Raw genomic sequence first — 21,914 nt, forward strand, 5'->3', positions numbered from 1 at the left:
AAAATATTTATTTATTTATAATTTCCCCCAAAAAAACGACAGGACTTTTTGAATGACCTGGTAGTATCACCGAAATGTCCAAGAAAGGAATAAATATATGAATTAAGAACATTGTATTTTTATTCTAAATTTATTTGCCATAAGACAATTATTGTTTTTTAAAAACTAACAAAGTAAGCGTAGGTCATATGACGAAACAAAAAAATTAATCAATGGATTACAACACTTACTCCTCAAGATCTTCAGCAGTTACTGGTTCGGCCCCAGTAAATATCTGGACTTTACTGTGAGCTAACTTAGTGTCCATTGTTTCTTTAGATTCCAGCAGATTGCTGACCATTTCACTCTCTGGTTCATTTTTCTGTAATCAAGGATTTATTAATTCACAATAATTTTTTTTTTTAAGTAAATTTATATTAAGATTAATAAAAGTAAATTTTATAACTGACACTTGAGTTGTAAATGGTAGGCATATCGACATAAATGGCATCCTTGTCATAGACTATACCACCGACGCCAGAGAAAGGTGCGTACAATGATCGCTCCTTATCTGTCAGAGAGCGCTTCTTGATTTGATCAGGAAGAGGACAAGGATCAGGTAAGAAACTGACATCGCTCACTGAGAAGTCTCCACAACCTCAAAACAAACAATTATTGTTTATTAAAACTTTAACTTAAAAATTTAATTTAAGATTTATAAGTATAATAATCTCCTTCTTATATATTCAATACATCTGACAACCACACTAGTCAGTTATGAAGAAGATGGTCAGGGTTGCAGTCAAAAGAGAAATAAGAATAGTTAACAACTATTAATTTTCCGATGTTTCGCCCCACTTCATCAGGGCTAAAAAAATAAAAAAACAACTAAGAACATTTTGACTATGATAAATAGCTTTTAACTATTTTTGTTTCTTATTTGATCACAACCTTGACCATCATCTTTATAATCTGAAATTATACGGTAAATTATTTATACATATAACACACTGGCCAGTATATTATATACGAGGCATATCCAGAAAGTAAAAGTACTGTTGTGCTGTGCGAATTTTGTTTTCAAAAGTTGACATCACAAAGAGCTAGTAGGAGGTCTTAACACGAGGAACACCAGAAACCCTGACCCACATCAGTACCAAAACTTGTCTTGTATAGTCCATTTCTGTGAAACATGTCAAAAAGAAATGTGAGGAGTGCGCTGTCATAAAGAAAAAAAAAACTATGACTGAAATTTTGGCATGGATCAAATATGTTTCTAAAAAGTGTATTTGTTGCACGACAATGCCCACCCACACACAGCCAACCAAGGCACCACACACAGCCAACCAAGGCACTTCTGAATTTGTCTGGTCGGGATGTGTTCAACTGCTTACTGTTTACTGAATTGGTGCCTTCAGATTTTAATTTTTTCATCTTCCTGAATCTACTCACAAGGGTAGATAAAAATTTCAAACTGATGGGAAAGTGAAACAAGTGATCTTGAAGTGGACGAGGGAGACAGCGGGACAGTTCTATGAGGGCATCAAAAAGCTAGCACCACTACTTACAACCTGCATAGAACGGGAAGGTGATAATGTGAAAAAATAAGTAACATACATAACAACAATATCCTGTAACTTTTTAAAAATAAGATATATATTTTTAAAAAAAATTGATTACTCTTTAGCTTTCTGGACACACCTATATTTTAGGGTGTATATGTATATATAAAGTTACGGTCTGTCAGCTATGCGATGTCAGCTGACTGTATCAACTGATCTAGTGACTATCAGTTGTATAATGTGTATATATAGATGGACAGACTCCACCAATACATCTGTCTTGGAGTGACAACCAAGTGTGTTATTTCTCTCACCCTTTCCTTTTTTAAAATAGTTTTTGTGCTCACAAACGTTTAACTTATATATATTTTGTTATGTTTTTCTGTTTATTAATAATAATGATAATTTAAATCTGAACAAAATACTTTTATTGACAAAAACATAATATAAAAGATATGTAAAAATATCAATTCTAAAATATTTATATTTAATTATTACAGAAGTAACATGAACCATACAAACAATGTACACGAGATAGGTCTAATTTAAAATATAAAAATATTAAAAAATACACGAATTTGTTTTAAAATATTGAGTAAACACAGATAATTAGTCACAACACTCTTGGGTGTTTCTAAAAATTATACAAGGTTTGAATTTACCAACATTCATGCAGTTAAGTGTCGGCAATCCTATTTTAAAAACCATTGGAAAGTTTAGAGTCAGTAGAAATGGAGCATTAAACTTATTAATTATTTACCTGGTATATGAACGAAACAATTTTTATTCATCGGAATGCCTCTCATATAGCCATACAGGCAGACATCTCTATCAACCTTAGGATTCAGTTGAATTTGGTCCGGTGGGGTCATGTCTTCCATACGATCAGCTGAAATTAAACAGTATAAATCTTTTGTATGACAAAGCACATATTTGAAAAATAAATTGTTAAATAGAATTAATATTTTTGAAATAACTGATTTTATAATCTTAGTCGAATCTTATTTTTTTAAATGATTACTTCAAGAAATGGAGTTACTTATTGATTTATCAAATAATTTTTTCTTTAATGTATAATTTTCATAAGCAGTTAATTGAAGTCAGGTTAGCAACTGCCATAAGAAATACCCTCCATGATGTTCTACACATTCATACCTGCAGTACCTTCAAATAGATGTTTTATTGAACTATGAACCGAGAAAATTTATTTTCTTTACCCGGCAGGAGTGTCCTTTTTATCCTCTAAGGGGTGCCCCGTGAGCTTTTATCTCATGGTAGACGATTTGCACTATTTTTTATAATAATTGCAAGTGATGATGACAAAAATCTTTAAAGTTATTTTCAATGCAATTTGAAATTGAAATGGTAAATTTTAGCCTTTTATCAGGGGCTGAAAAATCTAGAATTCGAAAAAGATCTACAAAGATCTTCATGATTTAAATTAAGAAACACAGGTGTCCAGGTGAGCAAAATGTTCAAATCAGAAAAAAAATATGTCACATTAGGAGTCTACTGGCAAGAGAAATACTCAGTCTTACCCTTGTGAGGAGGACAAAGCAAAACTAAATAGATTGTAGGTAGGGAGATAAAAAGAGGTATTAACATAAAAAAGCAGCAATAATGACGTATTGCAGACATTATACCGTTCTTTTCACCCTTCAACTATAACAAACAATGATGAAAGATAGTTGAAAGTGGATAAAATATATTTAGGAGAAGATGGTTGAGGGGTGCGGTCAAAATATAATATAAATAAGTTGAAATAACTTATTTAATAGTAACTATTTTTTTTTTTTTTTACCCACTTGTAATGTTACCTCCAAAAAATACCTCGTCATCTTCGTAATTTATTTTTTAATTCTGAGTCTGGCCATTGGAACACACTTGGCTGCCCGATTTGCTTCGAACAGGTGTGTCATTAGTTACATATATTTTCTGTCTCTCAATTTTATTTTTTCTTTCCATAATTTTAATTTTTAAATTATTAATAAACAAAAATATTTATTTATATTATTTCAAATTCTTGAGACAAGGTAATTATTTATTAAATAAATCAAAAATTCGTATCCATTTCTGTCTCAACACTTTATTTTTCACCAGTCCAACGTTTCGGCCATTCTAGCCATCTTCAATACAATTTCTTCCTCACATTAATTTAAAGTTTCTTTTGCAGGCTATTCTGCCCAGGTCATTTTCTTTATTATAAGTTAAAAGCCTATTTATTTAAAATTTAAAATCATTAACATTTAATTTTCCTCTATAAGATTATCAACAATTAATACACCACCATATAACAAACCATAAATAAACCTTCTATAAACTTTAAATTAATGTGAGGAAGAAATTGTATTGAAGATGTCCTTGAAGATGGCTAGAATGGCCGAAACATTGGACTGGTGAAAAATAAAGTGTTGAGACAGAAATGGACAGAATTTAATAAAAAATATTTATAATTATGAGAGATAATTGACCATGGATGATAAATGAGGAGAAGATGGTTGGGGGTGCGGTCAATGAAAAACACAAATAAGTATGATTAACTTCTTTTCTTTTCTTTTTATATTTTTTTATTTTTCTATACTTACTGTGGTTGTTATCTTGTTTTGTTTTTAGCCCTGAAGAAGGCTAGAAACTCTAGCCGAAACATCGGCACATTAAAATAAGTTAATCATACTTATTTGTGTTTTTCATTGACCGCACCCCCAACCAGCTTCTCCTCAAAAAATATTTATATTCCTTTGCATTATATAACTTCAAATTTTTACTTTATTTCCTTAATTATGTTATTTTTACTTACTTATTCAATTACCTATATATACTTTTTATTTTCCACTTCTTTCATTACTTTAATTTTATTAATTTCATTCTATACGATAACCTACTTTATGTCATTCTGTTTATATTTTATTTTTTAATTTTTGCATTCATTGGTTGTTACTTTTGTTCTTTGTTCTTAGCCCCTATAAAGGCTAGAAATTCTAGCTGAAACGTTAGTACTATTAAATAAGTTATTTCAACTTATTTGTGTTATATTTTGAGCAGGCCCCCTAACCATCTTCTCATATAACAAACAATATATTACTACACTCTAAACACTTTCTCTTGCACCAAGTTATAAGTTATAAGATATTTCCAGTATTACCAAAATATTTCCATTATTATTCAGATAATTCCAGTATTATTAAGATATTCCAATATTATTGAGATATTTCCAGTATTAATAAGATATTTCCAGGACTCATGGATTTTAAACATTATTTAAGAAATAATAAAAAAATGATATACAGTGAGGTCTCACTTATACGAAACTCACTTGTACGAAACATTCAGTTATGCGAAGAATTTCTCAATCCCCAGCAAAAACCCCTGAATTATGTGTATGTAATTATCCATTTATACGAAACATTCAGTTATACGAAGGAAAGTTTGGACCCGCTTTATGTACATATTAATAAATTTTATTCAGTTCTATGAATTTTTGTTTCTTCTGTGGCAAGACAAAGGACGAAAAATACCGTGAGAAACGAAACAGTAAACAACTTTTTCCCGCGAATAACATCCGGTCCCAATGACTCTATGTTTATATTCTATTCCTTAATGTATAATAATAAGCTCGGACGATTCCGATTCAGATCCTTTGCCTCTTCCATCTTTTGCAGAAGCTCATGAAGCATTTGAAGTTGTAAAACGTTTTGTATATGCGAAAGAGATTAGCGAGAAGGAATCTAACACCTTATACCTTAACACACAGAATGCGAAAGAATGATGTATTCAGCCAAAAGCAACATGAAACAAACATGACACAATTTTTTTGTCAAAAATTAAAAAATTCGGATTAAAGATAAATTAAATTTTTATATAATAAATAATTTTTTTTCCACTTTACTTTGTTTTTCTTTCAACTGCATACAACATACGTATATATACCTACTAATTACGAGAATAGAATTCTCAAAAATATACATACATGATATGTATTGCATATTCACTTACACGAAATATTCACTTATACGAAGAATTTTTGGTACCCCCTCATATTCGTATAACTGAGACTTCACTGTATCAATTATTGGATAGTTTTTTCAAGAAATAAATGCAGATATTAAATCTGACTGAGAACATTTCATCAAATAATCATTTATTTGATAATACTTTTTGGGAAATAATTACTTAATTAATTTAATTGATACATTATTTATACAGTGCCCAGCACAACATAATACTACTTTGAGTATAAAATTTATAAATTTTAAAATCATCTATGTCTACATATGGTCAGTTATAAATAATTCATCAGGGAAGATAATTAAATTAATATATAAATTCTATTGGACGAGTTTCATTAACATAATTAGATGTAGGTAATGAAAGTACCGTTCCTTATTTAAATTTCTTTATTTAATACATCATAAACGATGTTTCGGGGCTGTCACTCCATCATCAGGTATTTAAAAACAAATTCACAATATCCATCTAATGCATGCAACAATTAATAAATATACCACAATTTTTAAACAAATTTAAAACAATTACCTTGAATAAATATGTCTTATAATATCATAATTACTGTACTCCTTATTAGTCATAAAAAAAATAATAATAATAGTTATATAGTTTAAATAAAAAAAAAAAAAATATTGTTATTAGATTAGTCATCTTTTGTGGAATAGAGGTAAGGGAGAATTGACATCGTTTGTAATCTAACCTGGTTTCAAGAAGGTACATTATGTTATAGATCTCCCTATTTATAATTATAAATATAATTTTTATGTACTAATTTTTTAGAACTAACAATATTATTATTGTTAATATTTTATGACTAATAAAAACTACAGTAAATGTGATATTATAAGATATATTTATTTTTGGAAATTGTTTTAATTTTTCCAAAAAATTGTGGTATATTTATTAATTGTCGTATGCATAAGATGAATATCGTAATTTTGTCTGTAGATACCTGATGATGAGGTAACAGCCCTGAAACATCGTTTATGATTAATTTTGATTATTGGTTATTATTTGATTATTGGTTGATCATTGGTTAATGATAATAATGGTTTATGTATTAATAAAGAAATTTAAATAAGAAACTTTCATTCACTACATCTAATTAAATAAATATAATAGTTGTAACAATAAATCATCACAAAATATGTATTACCGGACTCTCCTACTGCCCATATCAAGGCTCTTATGGCCTAGGTATGTTCCACGGACCACTGGTCGGGGAGCTACTTAACTATAACACTTTTAGAGAGATCAAATATGATTTACCTAAAACATAGGAATGAGTAGATTGCCACGTTAGAGGTCTGAATTTCATTACAGAAATGAACCTTGCAAGATTCTTAATTTCATTCCTAAGATAGGAGCCGTTTTGTAGGTTGGAGAGGTAAAACAACTTAGCACCAGGGTAGACTTCTTTCCAAAACCTATGTTTTAAAATTTTTTTTGTTTTTTGCACCTTCTTCGTCTTCTTAATAACGTCAAGGTGTGTTAGCACTCCCATTATTTTAGGCATTCCATGCACCTTTAAAACAAATACAAAACATTAATATATTAATATAAATGATTGACTGTATTTTTGAAAATATGAAGGAGACAGTCAGGAGGGGGGAGCGATCAAAGAGAACAAAAAATACTGGAAGATCGATGATTGATAATAAAAAGAAGATGGTCCATCAAAGAAAAAAAACTCAAATAGTCGTAAAACTGTTTTATATGAGCCAACTTTTCGCCCAACGTTGCAGGGCTAAAACAGACACAACACTTAAATGATATAAAAATAAATGGACAAAGTAAATAAAAAATTAAAAAGATGTACAACGAAAGAAAATTAAATAAGAATAGTAAAACGTTTTAGACAATTAGTGAAAATGGCAATAACAACAGATAAAAAAGAAATATAAAATACAGCGCACACTAAAAAGATGGAAAAAGGGAAATAAGAGTAAAAATAAGAATAACGGAAGATAATGAACAAGATAGGAAATATACCTTTCCGACCGCAGTTTAATACGAAAATGAATGGTTGACAGGAAGTTTAAAAGAAGAGTGGGGTTTTAGTCAAGAAATACATTACATTAGAAAATAACTTTAAAGTAAAGAGTATAGAAAATATTAAAAATAGGCAAACAATAAATGATGATATGCATAATAGGAGGGGAGGAAGAAATTACAACAACAAAAATTTATATATGTATTGTAATATGCTCTTTTTGAGTAAATAGTATATTTTGATGTATAAAGGGTTTTTGATATATTTTATTTTATGTATCATTTTAATATTGTTCATTTGTTTTGTTTATCCAAAAAGCAATATTCTTCAGTCAGCAAGTCCGTTGAATCAAGGCCATGTTGGGCAGATTCAAATATCATACAAACTATTTTAACTCTTCCCATCATAATTGAAAATACAGTAAATTTAAGAAAAAATAGAATTCAAGAAATAGTGTTAAAGAATAATATTCAGAAAGTAAATCATTTGCAAAAATCCCTAACTGTTGTGCGACAATCGATGTTTACATGCAACATCGAGGCAGGTTTTGGTTTTGGAGATTCATTCATTGTTTGGGCGCGCATGTGAAATGATGTTTCCAGGATGAAGAGGTCCTCATCAATTTCTGGCCAGGAAGGGTGGACATCTTGAAAAAGGAAGACAACTAAGAGTCACACAAGAAAAAAGGCACTTTGAGTTTGGATTGCCGGGTGAGAAGACGTCCGTCGGCTGGAAGCGGGAAAGTTTGGAAGCCATTGTTGAGAGAGAGACATAGCTGTTTGGAAGGACTGGAAATCATTTTTGATGATAGGACATAACATTAGAAAAAATAAGATACCAAGAATCATCAAAAGAAGATTGTGAACTGGGTTAGTTTTATTATACTAAATATATATATATGTGTAAAATAGATATTAATTCAATTAAGTGTAATTATTGTAAGTGTCTGTTTCTGATTGCCTAGCAACTCGCCCTGAGATTAAGAGTCTTTTATATTATAAAATTTAAATAAAATTCTATTATCTATTTAGTATTAAAGTTCTTAATTTGAACCCAAATTATGTTCTATATTTGAAAAAGTTTTAAAACGATCAAAATTCATTTTATTTTATTTTTAATAAATTTTAATTATTACAGTATATATACATAGATAAAATATACAATACTTAAAAACTTTTATAATTCTGCTTTAATTTTCATTTCACTCGACATCATTCTAATTTTTCATTTACTTTGTTCATTTATTTTTACATCATTTAAGTGTTTGCGTCTTTTTAAGCCCTGCAACATGGGGTGAAACGGTGGCTCATATGAAATAGTTTTACTATTTCAGTTTTTTTTTTCTTTGACCATCTTCCTTTTATTAAACAAAAAAGTTAACAACTATTTCTTTGCCGGCATTTTGCCCCACCTCGTACAGCTTCATCAGGGCTGTTCGAGTAGAAGATATCGAAACAGTGTTCATAAATATGTTTAAATTTAGAGATGAGTGAGAGCTTTTTACATTGCTTTGTGGAGGTAAAAATGTTTTAATACCACAATTAAGTTTAATAATATTATCATCATCATTGACTGAAAGTAACAATGAGGAGAGAGAATTAATTTTGGTATTAATGAAATGAATTTGTTGAATAGTTTCCTTAATTTTAAAATTTAGTAAAGATTTTTTAAATTTTAATAGGTATCCTTACCACGTATGCTGATGACACATGTGTGCTCACAGTTAGTAATAACCCTTTGATTGCATCCCAAACTCTCCAGTCCCATATCACAATCCTCGAAGAATGGTGTCAAAATTGGAGGATAAAGATAAATCCCAACAAATCACATTTACTCTTCGTCGTAAACCTGCCGACTGCCCTACAGTATACTTTAATAATGTGGCTCTTACCCCTGTAGAACAGATTCGTTATCTTGGACTTCATCTTGACAAACGACTAATCTAGAATCCTCACACAAGACTGAAAAGACAGGAAACTGCACGCAGATTCCGACTACTACAGCACTTACTAGACAAACGGTCTAAACTTCCAACTCATTACAAAAGACTGATCTACATGACAATAATAAGGCCCATCTGGATATACGGAGTTGAGCTTTGGGGCTCCACTAAACCTTCGAATTCCTCTCGTATCTAATCTTTACAATCCAAAATCCTTCGTAAAATCCACAATGCTCCTTATTTTGTTACTAATAAAACCATCCATAAAGACCTAAATGTTCCTTATGTAACCGATCTAGCCCGAACCCGATATTATTCCTTCCATAATAAACTCTCTAACCACCCAAACCCACTCGTTTCTAACCTTGCTTCCTCTTCCATTCCTGGCAATCCTCCAAGGCGCCTGAAAAGAAGATGGCCTCGTGACCTTATATTGTAAACTGTTGTAGAGTTCTACTACTGGGTAGTTTCTCTACATCCTGTATCATATTATATGTCATTATGATCAAATTTACTGGTTGTATTTTTTTATACAGTTGTAAATATCAACAAATAAATAAAATAAAAAAAAATAAAAAATTTTAATAGGGAATGGAATAAATCGGTTCAAAGAGAATTGGATGTATGAAAATGTTTAACACTATTGCTAATAAATTAAGGAAAAATAAAGTTACATCTATATTTAAGGAGGAAAATTCTCTTGTTGTTCCTGCAAGGCGCTTATAAAGGTTACACAAGTTATTAATACAATATTTATGGAGAAAAATTGTAATTTTATAAGAGGCAGTAGGAGAGGAAGTGTTATATCAAAGAGATTATGAGAGCTTGAAGGGTCCAAATTCCAGTGAGAATATTTTGAGATTGAGGGGGTAGAGTGTTGGGAAAAGAAGATGCATTCTGCGGAGAGGGCTGTTTGAGGGTTAAGATGTGAGTTGAGCAGTAGACCTGTAATTTCTAATCCTAGTACTACGGCAGAGAGATGGGGGTGAATTATTTAAAGAAGAAGAGTAGCTAAGAGTGGGGTGAACAGAGATTCAGTGGTGAGGGTGGATGGTCCCATGGTGCCGAGATGGAGATATTGATATCTTTCAACTCGAACAGTCCTGATGAAACTCTACAAAGTATGGCGAACCGTTGGCAAGTAAATTAATTTTAACCATCTTTAACCGCACTCCACGACCATCTTCATATTTTCAAAAACATAAATAAATCTCCAGAAAATAAATAAAAACGTAAAATTATTTAAAACTAAAATAAGTTTTATTATAAAAGGTATTGTAGATTAAGAAATTTACTGTATCAATCTTTAGAAATGACATCAGAAAATAGGAAACAAAAGATTCAACTGCATGGAAATCTGGTCTCTAGTGAAAATGATAGTCAAATTATTTACATTACCTAATTATGAGTTTAGTTTAAATATTGACTTTTACATTGATCTTCATGCTTGTGTTACTTTTGAAATAATCTGTTTATTTTAAACTTATTATTATTATTAATATGAAATTATTTCTAAGTCTAATCACTAACTAGTAACTTCATCAAAATATGGATCAACTTACTTGACAAATATTTAGGAATTCAAAAATTTCCATTTCAAATCCGAAAGATGCATCAATGAGGAGTAAGACTAAATCAGCTACTTTTGCAATATCGATCATCGAATTGATATCATTATTGCTTTCAATAAAAGTGATTCTCCGCTTTTTACCTAAAATATATACAATAGAAAATTATTTAATACATCATGATTTATTTATTATCAATAGTAATCAAATTATATTTTGAAGTTTTAAACAGATAATAAAAAGTTTTACCTGAGACCAAGGTCACAGGACCTTTGATTGACACCAATGGCTGCCTTGTATAAGACTTGATAAGACATTTTAGAAGAAGAGATTTTCCTACTTTAGGAGGACCAACGATTGCGACAATAATAGGAGGAGGCTCAAGAGGTGTTCGGTCAACGACCGGTATATGTTCCTTTTTTCTTTTTAAATCTTGTGTCCTGTAAAATTAGTTCATTATCATGATGACATATAATTTCTTTTGAAATAATTTAATTATTGTTATTTACAACTGCATACAATTATATATAATCAATAAATTTGCTATTAGTTATAAAACTAAAATAAACAATGATTTATATTTCTTAATGGAATCCTCAAATATTAATTGTAAGTGAATTGGAAAAATCAATTGTAGATCGAAAACATATTTTTTTAAAGTACCTTATCAATGGGGTCGGACAAACGATCTTTTCTAATTTTTAATTTAATACTTATAAATCTATTCTGGAGGTAAAATATAACCTCCATAGTAGAGCAAAAGGAGTGGAATATTTCTTATTTTTTTTCCAATGGCTGGCACTCACGTTAGAGGTGGAAAATGGACTACATGTACAGACACACAAAGAAATCATTGTTTTATTGTTTTTTCAATATATATATGGTTTCTTCGTGTGTCCATATGTCTATACGTGTAGTCCATTTTATTTAAACCTCTAACGTGAACGCCAGCCACTGAAAAAAATAAGAACTATTTCAGTCCTTTTGCTCTACTATGGAGGTTATATTTTACCTCCAGAATATATTTATAAGTATTAAATAAAAAATTAGAAAAGATCGTTTGTCCGACCCCATTGATAAGGTACTTTAAAAAAATATGTTTCAACCTGTAACATGAACACAATTTTCAACCTCTTATTCTACTATGGATCCTACTATATTTTACCACCATAAATAGTATTATAAGTATTAAATAAAAAAAAAAAAAAAAAAGTATATATATATTGTAATATCCTCTTTTTGAGTAAATGGATATTTTTTATGTATAAAGAGTTTTTATTTTATTTGTCGTTTCAAATTGTTCATTTGCTTTGTTAAACCTATGAGCAAGCTAACCAATTTTCATCAGTAAAATATGCAGTTACAAAAGATATCGTTCAAAGCCAAGATGGCGGCACATGTCCTTTCTAAATTCCATTGAATTGAGGCCATGTCGAGCAGATTCAAATCTTTTAAAAACTTTATTAAACTTCCTATCATAATTGTAGTTACAGTAAATTTAAGAAAAAATAGAAGTTAAGAATAAGTATTAAAGAAAATTATTCATAAAGGAAATCATAAGAAAAAACTCAAAACCGTAGTTCTACAATCAATATTGAGAACGAACACCTATGGAAGGGGAAGGAAGAGAGCTTGGTTTTTGTTTATTTCGTTACTTAGACACGGGTGGGGAATGATGTTTCCTGGATGCAGGAGGACATGATCTTATGTCTAGCTCAAGGGTAGACATCTTGAAAAAGAAGACATACAAGAGTCACCCCAGAATAAGGGACTCGTTGTTTGGATCACCAAACAACACACTTCGGTGGATGAAAAGTGAGTTAAAAACTTTAAGAGGACCAATGCTTTGTTTAAAGAGTGTTAGTTTGTAAAATAGAACTCAACAAAAACATCAGTCATCATAGAACAGCATAAACTGGTTAGTGTTGTACAACCTAGAATTTAGTATATTTGTAAAAGTAGATGTTATTTAAGCTGTCTGTTCTGATTGCCAAGAAACCCGCCCTGAGATTAAGTGTCATTAATATTATATAAAATAAAATAAAACTTCTCATATCTATTTAATATTTGATCTTTTTATGTCATCTTCAAAACTATACTTTAGAATTGAGAAAAAGTAAAAACTATTAAAATTATTTTTTTATTAATTTTAAATAATTTTTGAATATTACAATATATATAAATTCATTTGATTTTTTTACTTTTTTTTATTATTCTTAATTTTTTTCCATTATTTTTCAGTATCTCTCTAAATATATCCGCACTACTAACTCCATACATTTTTTATTCTATAGAGGTAACTAAAATTAAATGTAATATTTAAAAACAATGAATATTTAAATACATGAATATTGAAATAAATACATTAGAATAAAAATAATAAATATAAAATTAATCCTACCTTCTGAAATTTCTCTCAGCTCGAACAGCTGAAGTTATTGCAAAAGCCTTAGGATTTCTTTGCTTATCAGTGAGTTCTTGCACATGAGGATTTTTAGCCTTTTTCTTTTCTGCCTTCCTACCTGAAAATTAAATTTATTTATTCGTTAAAATTGAACAGTAAAATTAAAATTATAGATATTTTATTATTATGTAGGGCCTTGGAGTTCCTTATCCAATATAAGGTAATATCTACTACAGATTATATTAGCGGATATCCTATAAATTAGAAATGATTATATTGTTGATTAACGCTGTATTGTCATAAATATTTAAAGACATTAATTTAAGAAGGAAACTTTCAGTTCTAAGATTAAAAAATGATATTCAGGGATGCATAATACAGTAATATCTTTGATTACTACAGTTGTTAGATACTACTGACAATTAAAATAAACCAGGAAACAAAGAATTAAACACAATTAACTAAATAAATAAAGAGAGGGAAGGGTAAATACAATGAAGAAACCAGAATTCAAAAATATCACTCAACAGAGGTGATACCTCAATTATTACACTATTTATCGGTAAAGTAATTATTTAGTCTACACTAGCAGACCTGGCAATGCTTTGCAATCACTAGATTTATGAATGTAAATAGATTAATTAAATAAAATTAAATGTTTGCTATAAATTAATATATTTAGTTATTTACACATTCGATTAATGATTTCATTAATTGCTTATTATATCCATTTAGTTTACAGCGGTAAATAACATTATATAATAAAAATATATGAAATATTAAATATAATAATTTAAAAAATTAGAACCGGAGATATAAAATAAAATATTTGAAAAGTTTTTCTTTATTTGAAACCAATATTTTGCCATTATAAGGGCATTTAATCTAATTTTGTTAATGTAGGTTAAAAGAGCAAACATTCAACTTTCCAATGGTTATACTAACATAGATATAGGATAAAATGCAGAGATGTTGAATGATTACATGAAAAATGGCCACTAGTAGAAAAAATAATCTTCCCAAAAATCAAGGGTTAAAAATTTCATACTTTTAATTTCTTTAAAAAATGATATTCAAAGGTTTCGGAAAAGAAATTGTTGACCTACTTTACTTCAAGTCTCATTATGTTTTTTTTAATTTTCTGTGAGTATAATATCACTAAATGGAACCAGTAATATTTTTTTCTCATTCTACGAAAAGAGACAAATTAATTGGTATATAACTCAGGGCAAGAGAATGTACAAAATGAGTATTATGTAATTTATAACTAGGTAACAACTAATGATTAGAATCACAGAATAAGAGAGAAATGTTGGCCATAAATATAATTATTATAACAGAAAAATAAAATCATTCACATTCAGAAGGTCGATCACTATTAAAAAGCTTTGTAACTGAAATAGCACCAAAATTGGAGAATGACACAATGCATAATGTGAAGTAGTATTTCTATTACAATTAAAAATTTTAAGAAAAAGTAATGTGACACTAATATTGATATCAATAATAGCATGATGGCATATTAATACCAACTGTAAATATTAATAAATAAAGACGTTCTGTTCTAAAAGAAAAAAGTAAACGTACAACTAATGTAAAACTAAATAAGAAACATACACCTTGCCATCTGGGGTTCTTTAAAATTTTATTTCTACAAACATAAATAATCTATTACTTAAGATATCATTTTGGCAAAGCATTTCACATGGAATCCTCAAACGTTGATGAAACTGACAGTTAATTATAACTAATTTAATTTATATGTACTAGACAAAGGCTCTATAAACACTTTTATATAGTCCTGTTTACAATACACACAGCGGTTAATGTATGTTTCTGCTCGCTAGGTTCGGTCAGAAAGTGTGATCAAATCCTGAGTGGATCCTTTGAGTGTAGATATGACTTAATTTATGAACTGATTATTATAATGCCAACAATATCATCATAATATCACATAACAACATCATAATATCAAATTATAACCCATAAAATCAAAATATATATAGAATTTAGTTAAGCAGGTCTAACAGTGATTTTTAATTATCATTAAAAGACACAATAAATGAGCAACTATTGGCCAGACATTAAAAGAAACAAATAAGTTTATACATTAAAAAAATAATTTTCAAATACCTATTAAATTTTAATAACAACAAAATTCAAACTTGTACTACCAAAATTAATGAGGGGTTTTATAATATTTATTTTTAGGAATCCATTTACACCCTTTCTTACACATTCTTTTAACATTTAAATAATGTTTCGGGATCCTCTGCCCATTATTGTTCAATGTTAAAAGAATAAAGAAGTGGACTAAGGATGTCTATGGATTTCTGAAAATAAATATAATACAATTTATAACAAATAAACACTTTAGAACTTAGTTGTCGGAGTATAACTAATTATTTATATTCAAACTAACAAAAGACCTCAAAGGCAATGAAAGATAAGGAAATACTATTTCTTCAGCAACAGTAATACAAAAAGAAGTGTTCAGAATTTACATTTGACTAATCCTTAATTGCTGAAGGTCCAGGTTCCCATTTTAAGAGCTTGGGTGAAAACTACAGTGTACTGGCACAATGATTAGTACACAACTAATAGAAAAAAAATTAATTGCCAACTAAAACCAAAGTCGAACATGGACCCTGGATATGAAATTCCGATGCCTTGACTGCCAAGCTCTAAGAAAAGTTTGCATATGTATGAGACATAGTCAACTATAACATTTTTAACTTTAATAATGCCAATCATTAAACATACCTGAATGCCTAGGTCTATGAGGTTTTTTGCTATCATTATCAACCTCCTCCATCTCAAATTAACAGTGAAATGAGATGAAACTTAAAGTGATGTTTACTAGCAAAGAAATTTTGTTTATAAATCAAAGCTATCTTAAACAAACTTCAAAAATAAAACATTATTACAACTACTCTGTCATAACAATCAGCATGAACACACATGGTTCAAGTGTTGTAATTCGTGAACGCATCTTCAAATCAACAAGTTACGATAGAGGTACAAGCGATCGCTAAACACGAACAAAATAAAATTAAAAAGTTGAACATCAGTATTTTAAACCCAGAAATCTTCAGTTACTTTAAAGAACGTTGTTTTAATTATTATAAACTATGCATCTATGTTGATTAATTGAATTTTAAAATGTTCATAGACATCAGGGATATATTTTCTGTTAAGTTGCGCTTTCTAAGAAATATATGTAACAATTACCAAAGATTTCATGGATCGCTCTTCTTATTACTCATTATTGCCAATATCAATCAGAAATTGTTAATGATTTCTTTTATTTATTATGAATTTTTTATTTTTCATAAAATTCCTAATCTTATTACATAAAAGGGTACTTCATGTGCTTTATTGTAGTGCAGCGAAACACGCTGTTAATTATTAATTAATGTGTGGGCATGGTCGGAGGTACGGCCAGTAATGATACACAAATAAGTAAAACTTATTTACGTGTGCTGACGTTTCGTCCTGAATTTCAGACCTTCGTCAGGGTTAAAACCAAAAAACTTCTTTCTAGCCTCACACATCTCCTTTTCCTTTGATCCTTCCTAGTTCACTTTTCCTGACATTCTATACTTATTTTAACTTCTAACTTATAACTTATTCTAAACTTATAACTTTTTACTCGTCTTTATTACTTTTTTTCTTTTACCCATTGTATCGTATATTTCGTTTTCTTTCGCACATTTTTCTCTGTTAATTTCAATTTTTTCACTATTTATATATTTTTATTCATTACTTACATATTTTATTATCTTAATTTCGATTTCTCATTCTTTACATTTTTTCCCGCACCTTTCATTTATTTCTTTATTTACATGAGCATTCTCAGGTTTTTAATAACTTTTTTATCATTCATTTAGTATAATTCTAACCTTTACAATACAATATTCTATTTTCTTTTTCATTAGTATCATCTACTACTATGCATTAACTTATTGTTATACATACTTCCAAGACGCCTCTACACAACCAAGAATGTCAGTATAGTAGGCAAGAAACCGACCACTGGGAGGCCCAAAACCTGATCTATAGACAGAATCAACAAAGACGCGAAAGAGCTGCATGCAGCAAACTGGAAAGCAGTAGCCCAAGATAGGCAGAAGACATGGAGAAGGCTGCTTCGGGCGGCCAAAGGTTTACAAGGTCTGTAGATCCAAGAGGGAAAAAAAACTTCATGTTTGTTATTTTATTTTTATTTTTCTCTGAATAAAGGTTTTTATCTCATTTTTTTGTTTTCAGCCCTAATGAAAGCCTGAAATTTAGGTCACAACGTTAACACAAATAAATAAGTTTTACTTATTTGTGTATCATTACTGACTGCACTCCCCGACCATCTTCTCATATCGAACATACGATCAAACATAAACACCTTATTTATTAATACATTTGATTTTTAAATATTGTGCTGTTACCAGGAAATCTGAGGAGCCAGCACACTTTTTACTTAAAAAGCAAATCTCCTAAATAATCTTCGTGATGCTTCATATTCTTGTGCATTGGTTTGAATTATTAATACTAGAAAAGGAATAAGTTAACAGGGTGACGTGAAGTTTCAAGCAAGCTTAGCATAAGTAATGATAGTATAAGTATACCTTAAAGAAAGTACTGACAAAGGCCGGTTTGATGATGGACGATTATGGAACCCATGCTTAACATTTAGCTATTCTCAATTACGATAAAACATCGTGTCCACACTAAGATTCAGTTCAAATACATGGGTGATTGCAAAAATGACTGAGGGCGTTCCTTTCTCTTGCTGTTTTCTGTATCATCCTTCATGGTCATAATCGGAAGTGCAATAAAAAAACAACAAAAAAGATTTTTCATCTTTTTATGTTTTCAAATGAACTGTCCTTTCAAAGTGAGATTTTTTTTTTCATTACCGCAAACAGTGACACTGAATTTATGAGTTAAATTATGAGCACTTATCATTTAACTTTTTAATTAACAATTTCTATGTTGCCTGTAGGAAACATCACAAACAACGATGTGTAAGCATCTCTCTAATAAATTGCAAAATTAACTATGTACTTCACAACATAGTAACACGAAAAACAATCAATACCACCGAAAACACTTAATAAAAATGTCAACAAGTTCTAGAAATGATTTGGAAACCAAATGCGTGTTCTGATTCACATCAACTTAGGCCAATATTACGCAACGATCTATCTCAGAATCCCACATCCACGGGGTTCTAAAGAGGCAAACAATTTTTGATAGAAAAGACACTAGATTCATCTCTACAATGAGTCCGGGGCAGCCCGGACGCAGAAGTGATTCTCTGCAGATGCAAAGGGTCGAATAAGAGAATCCCAGTGCGTATTAGACTTTTGATTGATATTACTTTTACTCTCAGGTTTGAAAACAACTGAGCATATTACTTATTTGAAATTATCTTGTTTTTTTTTCTGGTTCTGCTATCAAGTTACAATAGCAAAATAAGAAGATTGTTTCCAGCTACATACATTGGATATTAAAATAACATTATGGCTTAAAAAGTTAATGTTTAGTGATTGATAGCTTTTATTTAATTAATTGAAATTATGTTATATTTCTAAGGTTTTATATTTCATCGTTAATTAAATAAATCTCTTTTGAATCTTAAAAAGACATAGCAATTTCTGAGATAAAATATGCTTCAAATTCAAAGCTTGTGAGAATAACCTCAAGAGGGGGGGAGAGGTTTATATCAATATTTTTGAAGTTTATTATTAAAATTTGAATATTGTTTAAAATATTTGCAATTCAATCACTTTTTGGAAATTTGAACATTTATCTAGAGTAAATTAACATTAATTCTTAGAGTTAAGAGAATATCTAAATAAACTATACGATATATGATTTATTTTATGGAGGGAGGTACTAAACTACACACTGTACAGTCACGGTCGGACCAAGTAGACATTTTATGCCGAGTTTGTTAATTGTCGAAATATTATATACAAGCTCATTAAATGTTCTTCAAATGTGGATGATATTTCATTATTTATTTTTTAGTTGATAGCTTTAATAGTAATGGTTGTAAAACTGTGATAAAATTACAAACAATCTTTCAACGAAGGTTTGTTTACTGGTCCTAACTCAATAGCAGGTTAGTGTAGAATTTTTCGAATATTGTGAATTTAATTTGAAAAAGTTTTACTTTTAGGTGTGATTTGTTAAAGTTTGTTAATATACTCTATGAAATGACCTTAATTAGGTGTTGATTTAGCGTGAAATCTAATGTTTACATTAGTCGGAACATTGTTTATACTCTAGAAGGTATTCATGTATAATGTTTTTATTGCTTAAATTAATTCATATTTGCTCCAAAACAACAATTATTGTACCTAGTTTGTAAGTTATATTTATTTGGTCGTTTTATGACAGTGTAGTAGAAATTTAGTTATGCTTACTGCTTGTTTACATTGTATTGATAATACTTCTTTTTCAGAAACCTAAGATCTTACAGTTTGTTAACAATGGCAGCTGATCACTTTTGTTTGAGATGGAACAATTACCAAAGCAACATGGTGTCTGAATTAGACATCCTGCGAACTGAAGAATATTTAGTTGATGTTACGTTATGTGTAGAAGGACACAAATTTAGGGCTCACAAAGTGATTTTGTCTGCTTGCAGTCCTTACTTTCGAAATGTTTTCAAGGTATGCCTTGTGTATATCCTCTAAGAAAAGTTTTAATCTTAGTGTTACAACTATCATTTTAAAAAAATACATTCTTAACTTTTGTTTAGTTTTAATATTATCACATTGGGCAGATGCTCTATTCTACTAATGTATTTTAAATTACTGAATTAATTAGTTGACTGATCTTGTTAACATAATCATTTCTAGGAACTATCAAAAGTAAAGTACTTATCACCTCTTTTTTACTTATGTATTAAATTTGAATCCATGGCTTCCCGAAGTTGGTATTTTGGTTGTATAGGTGATATTCATTAGTGATAAGTAAATTCTAATCACATAGAAGTTATCAATTATTACTAACTGTTTAAAATCACCTTATAATTGAGTATACAATTTTAGGCATATTTATAAATGGTATACGAGTTTACTTTGTTATTATATCGTATAAAAATATGTTGTATTTGTTTGTTATTGATTCAATTCAGTTCAAAAACTTTATTAGCCAGCTTAACAATGAAGTGTTGATACCTGTTCCTCTTGATAACATGTTGATAACCGAAGTCTTAGCAGGTAATTCCCTTCCAAATGAGCTATACTTCATTTGCCAACTGGTTTAGTAAAAGTAAAATAGATTGTTGGTTCTATATTTTTTGAAATCATCATTGCTAGTTGTTTTTATTTACATATTCTCACTGTTTTAGTAGAATTTGATACCTCTGATCCATATTTTTTAAAATTTTCGAGTGGCTAATATTAGTGGTACCTAGTTTAGATAAATTTACCTTTCGTCCAGTTAGTATTAATGAGGTAGATTTACCGAAAGTGTACTCATTGTTAATGTTTGGTTCAAGTTGTTACTTCCAAGCCTAACACAATGTTAAGGATTAGTAAATATTACTCATTAAGATATATAAGAAGATGGTCAGGGTTGCGGTCAAAAATGAAACAAAATAGTTTACAACTATTTATTTTCCGACGTTTTGCCCCACTTTGCAGGGCTTCATCAGGACTAAAAAGATACACAATGATACAATGATAAGAATAAAAATATAAAGATAAGATACAATGATAAGAATAAAAACAAGTAACAATGGCAAGAGTAAAAATTTCTTTATAAAAATACGTAAAATATAAAGCTAAAAAAGTACAGGAGAAGCATATAAAACAAAACCAAGAGATAAAATAAACATCATGAAAGAATAATAAAAATAAAAATAAATAATAATAATGATATAAAATGACAATAAATGAGCAAAGAGCAAGTCAGGACAACAATGAAGCGGAAGTGGGGAGGAGGTAGGTAGCAAACTGTATAACGGTTTTATTTTGATTTCATTATTCCTTTATTTATCATTATTCATTATTCTTCATTTATTTATTTTGATTTCATTATTTCGATTATTATTTGAAACTGTTTTACAGTTTGCTACCTACCTCCGCCCCACTCCTCCACGCTTCTGCTTCATTCTTTCTTTCTGTTCAACCGATTCATTTATTGTCATTTTATATCATTATTATTATTTATTTATTTATTTTTATTTTTATTATTCTTTTATGACATTTATTTTATCTCTTGGTTTTGTTTTATTTGCATCTCCTGTACTTTTTTACCTTTATATTTTACGTATTTTTATAAAGAAATTTTTACTCTTGCCATTGTTACTTGTTTTTATTCTTATCATTGTATCTTATCTTTGTATTTTTATTCTTATCATTGTATCATTTTGTATCTTTTTAGCCCTGATGAAGCCCTGCAATGTGGGGCGAAACGTCGGAAAATAAATAGTTGTAAACTATTTTTG

The 21,914-nt window shown here is 29.3% G+C and overlaps 2 protein-coding genes across 6 annotated transcripts in view; one reads left to right on the forward strand and one right to left on the reverse strand.

Moving 5' to 3' along the window:
* LOC106682590 (ribosome biogenesis protein BMS1 homolog) overlaps window positions 1-16,430 on the reverse strand; it is a 48,330-nt gene extending 31,900 nt beyond the window's left edge. The window contains exons 1-8 of the mRNA XM_014423530.3: window positions 16,217-16,430; window positions 13,451-13,571; window positions 11,299-11,489; window positions 11,044-11,192; window positions 6,816-7,071; window positions 2,302-2,430; window positions 450-637; window positions 231-361 (exon numbers count right to left, since the gene is read on the reverse strand). Coding sequence (XP_014279016.1) covers window positions 231-361; window positions 450-637; window positions 2,302-2,430; window positions 6,816-7,071; window positions 11,044-11,192; window positions 11,299-11,489; window positions 13,451-13,571; window positions 16,217-16,268 — 1,217 coding nt within the window. The 5' untranslated portion in view covers window positions 16,269-16,430. The remainder of the gene's footprint in view (window positions 1-230; window positions 362-449; window positions 638-2,301; window positions 2,431-6,815; window positions 7,072-11,043; window positions 11,193-11,298; window positions 11,490-13,450; window positions 13,572-16,216) is intronic.
* Window positions 16,431-19,373: 2,943 nt separating this feature from the next.
* Window positions 19,374-21,914, forward strand: part of LOC106682591 (protein bric-a-brac 2) — a 59,137-nt gene continuing 56,596 nt past the window's right edge. For 4 of the 5 annotated variants that reach the window (XM_014423531.2, XM_024361908.2, XM_014423534.3 and 1 more), the window contains exons 1-2: window positions 19,374-19,577; window positions 19,920-20,130. In XM_014423531.2, the coding sequence (XP_014279017.1) occupies window positions 19,948-20,130 (183 nt within the window). In that variant the 5' untranslated portion in view covers window positions 19,374-19,577; window positions 19,920-19,947. The other variant, XM_014423532.2, reaches the window with a different exon arrangement.

Source organism: Halyomorpha halys, unplaced genomic scaffold (assembly GCF_000696795.3).
Source record: "Halyomorpha halys isolate HHAL.00 unplaced genomic scaffold, Hhal_1.1 Scaffold426.1, whole genome shotgun sequence".
NCBI lineage: Eukaryota > Metazoa > Arthropoda > Insecta > Hemiptera > Pentatomidae > Halyomorpha > Halyomorpha halys.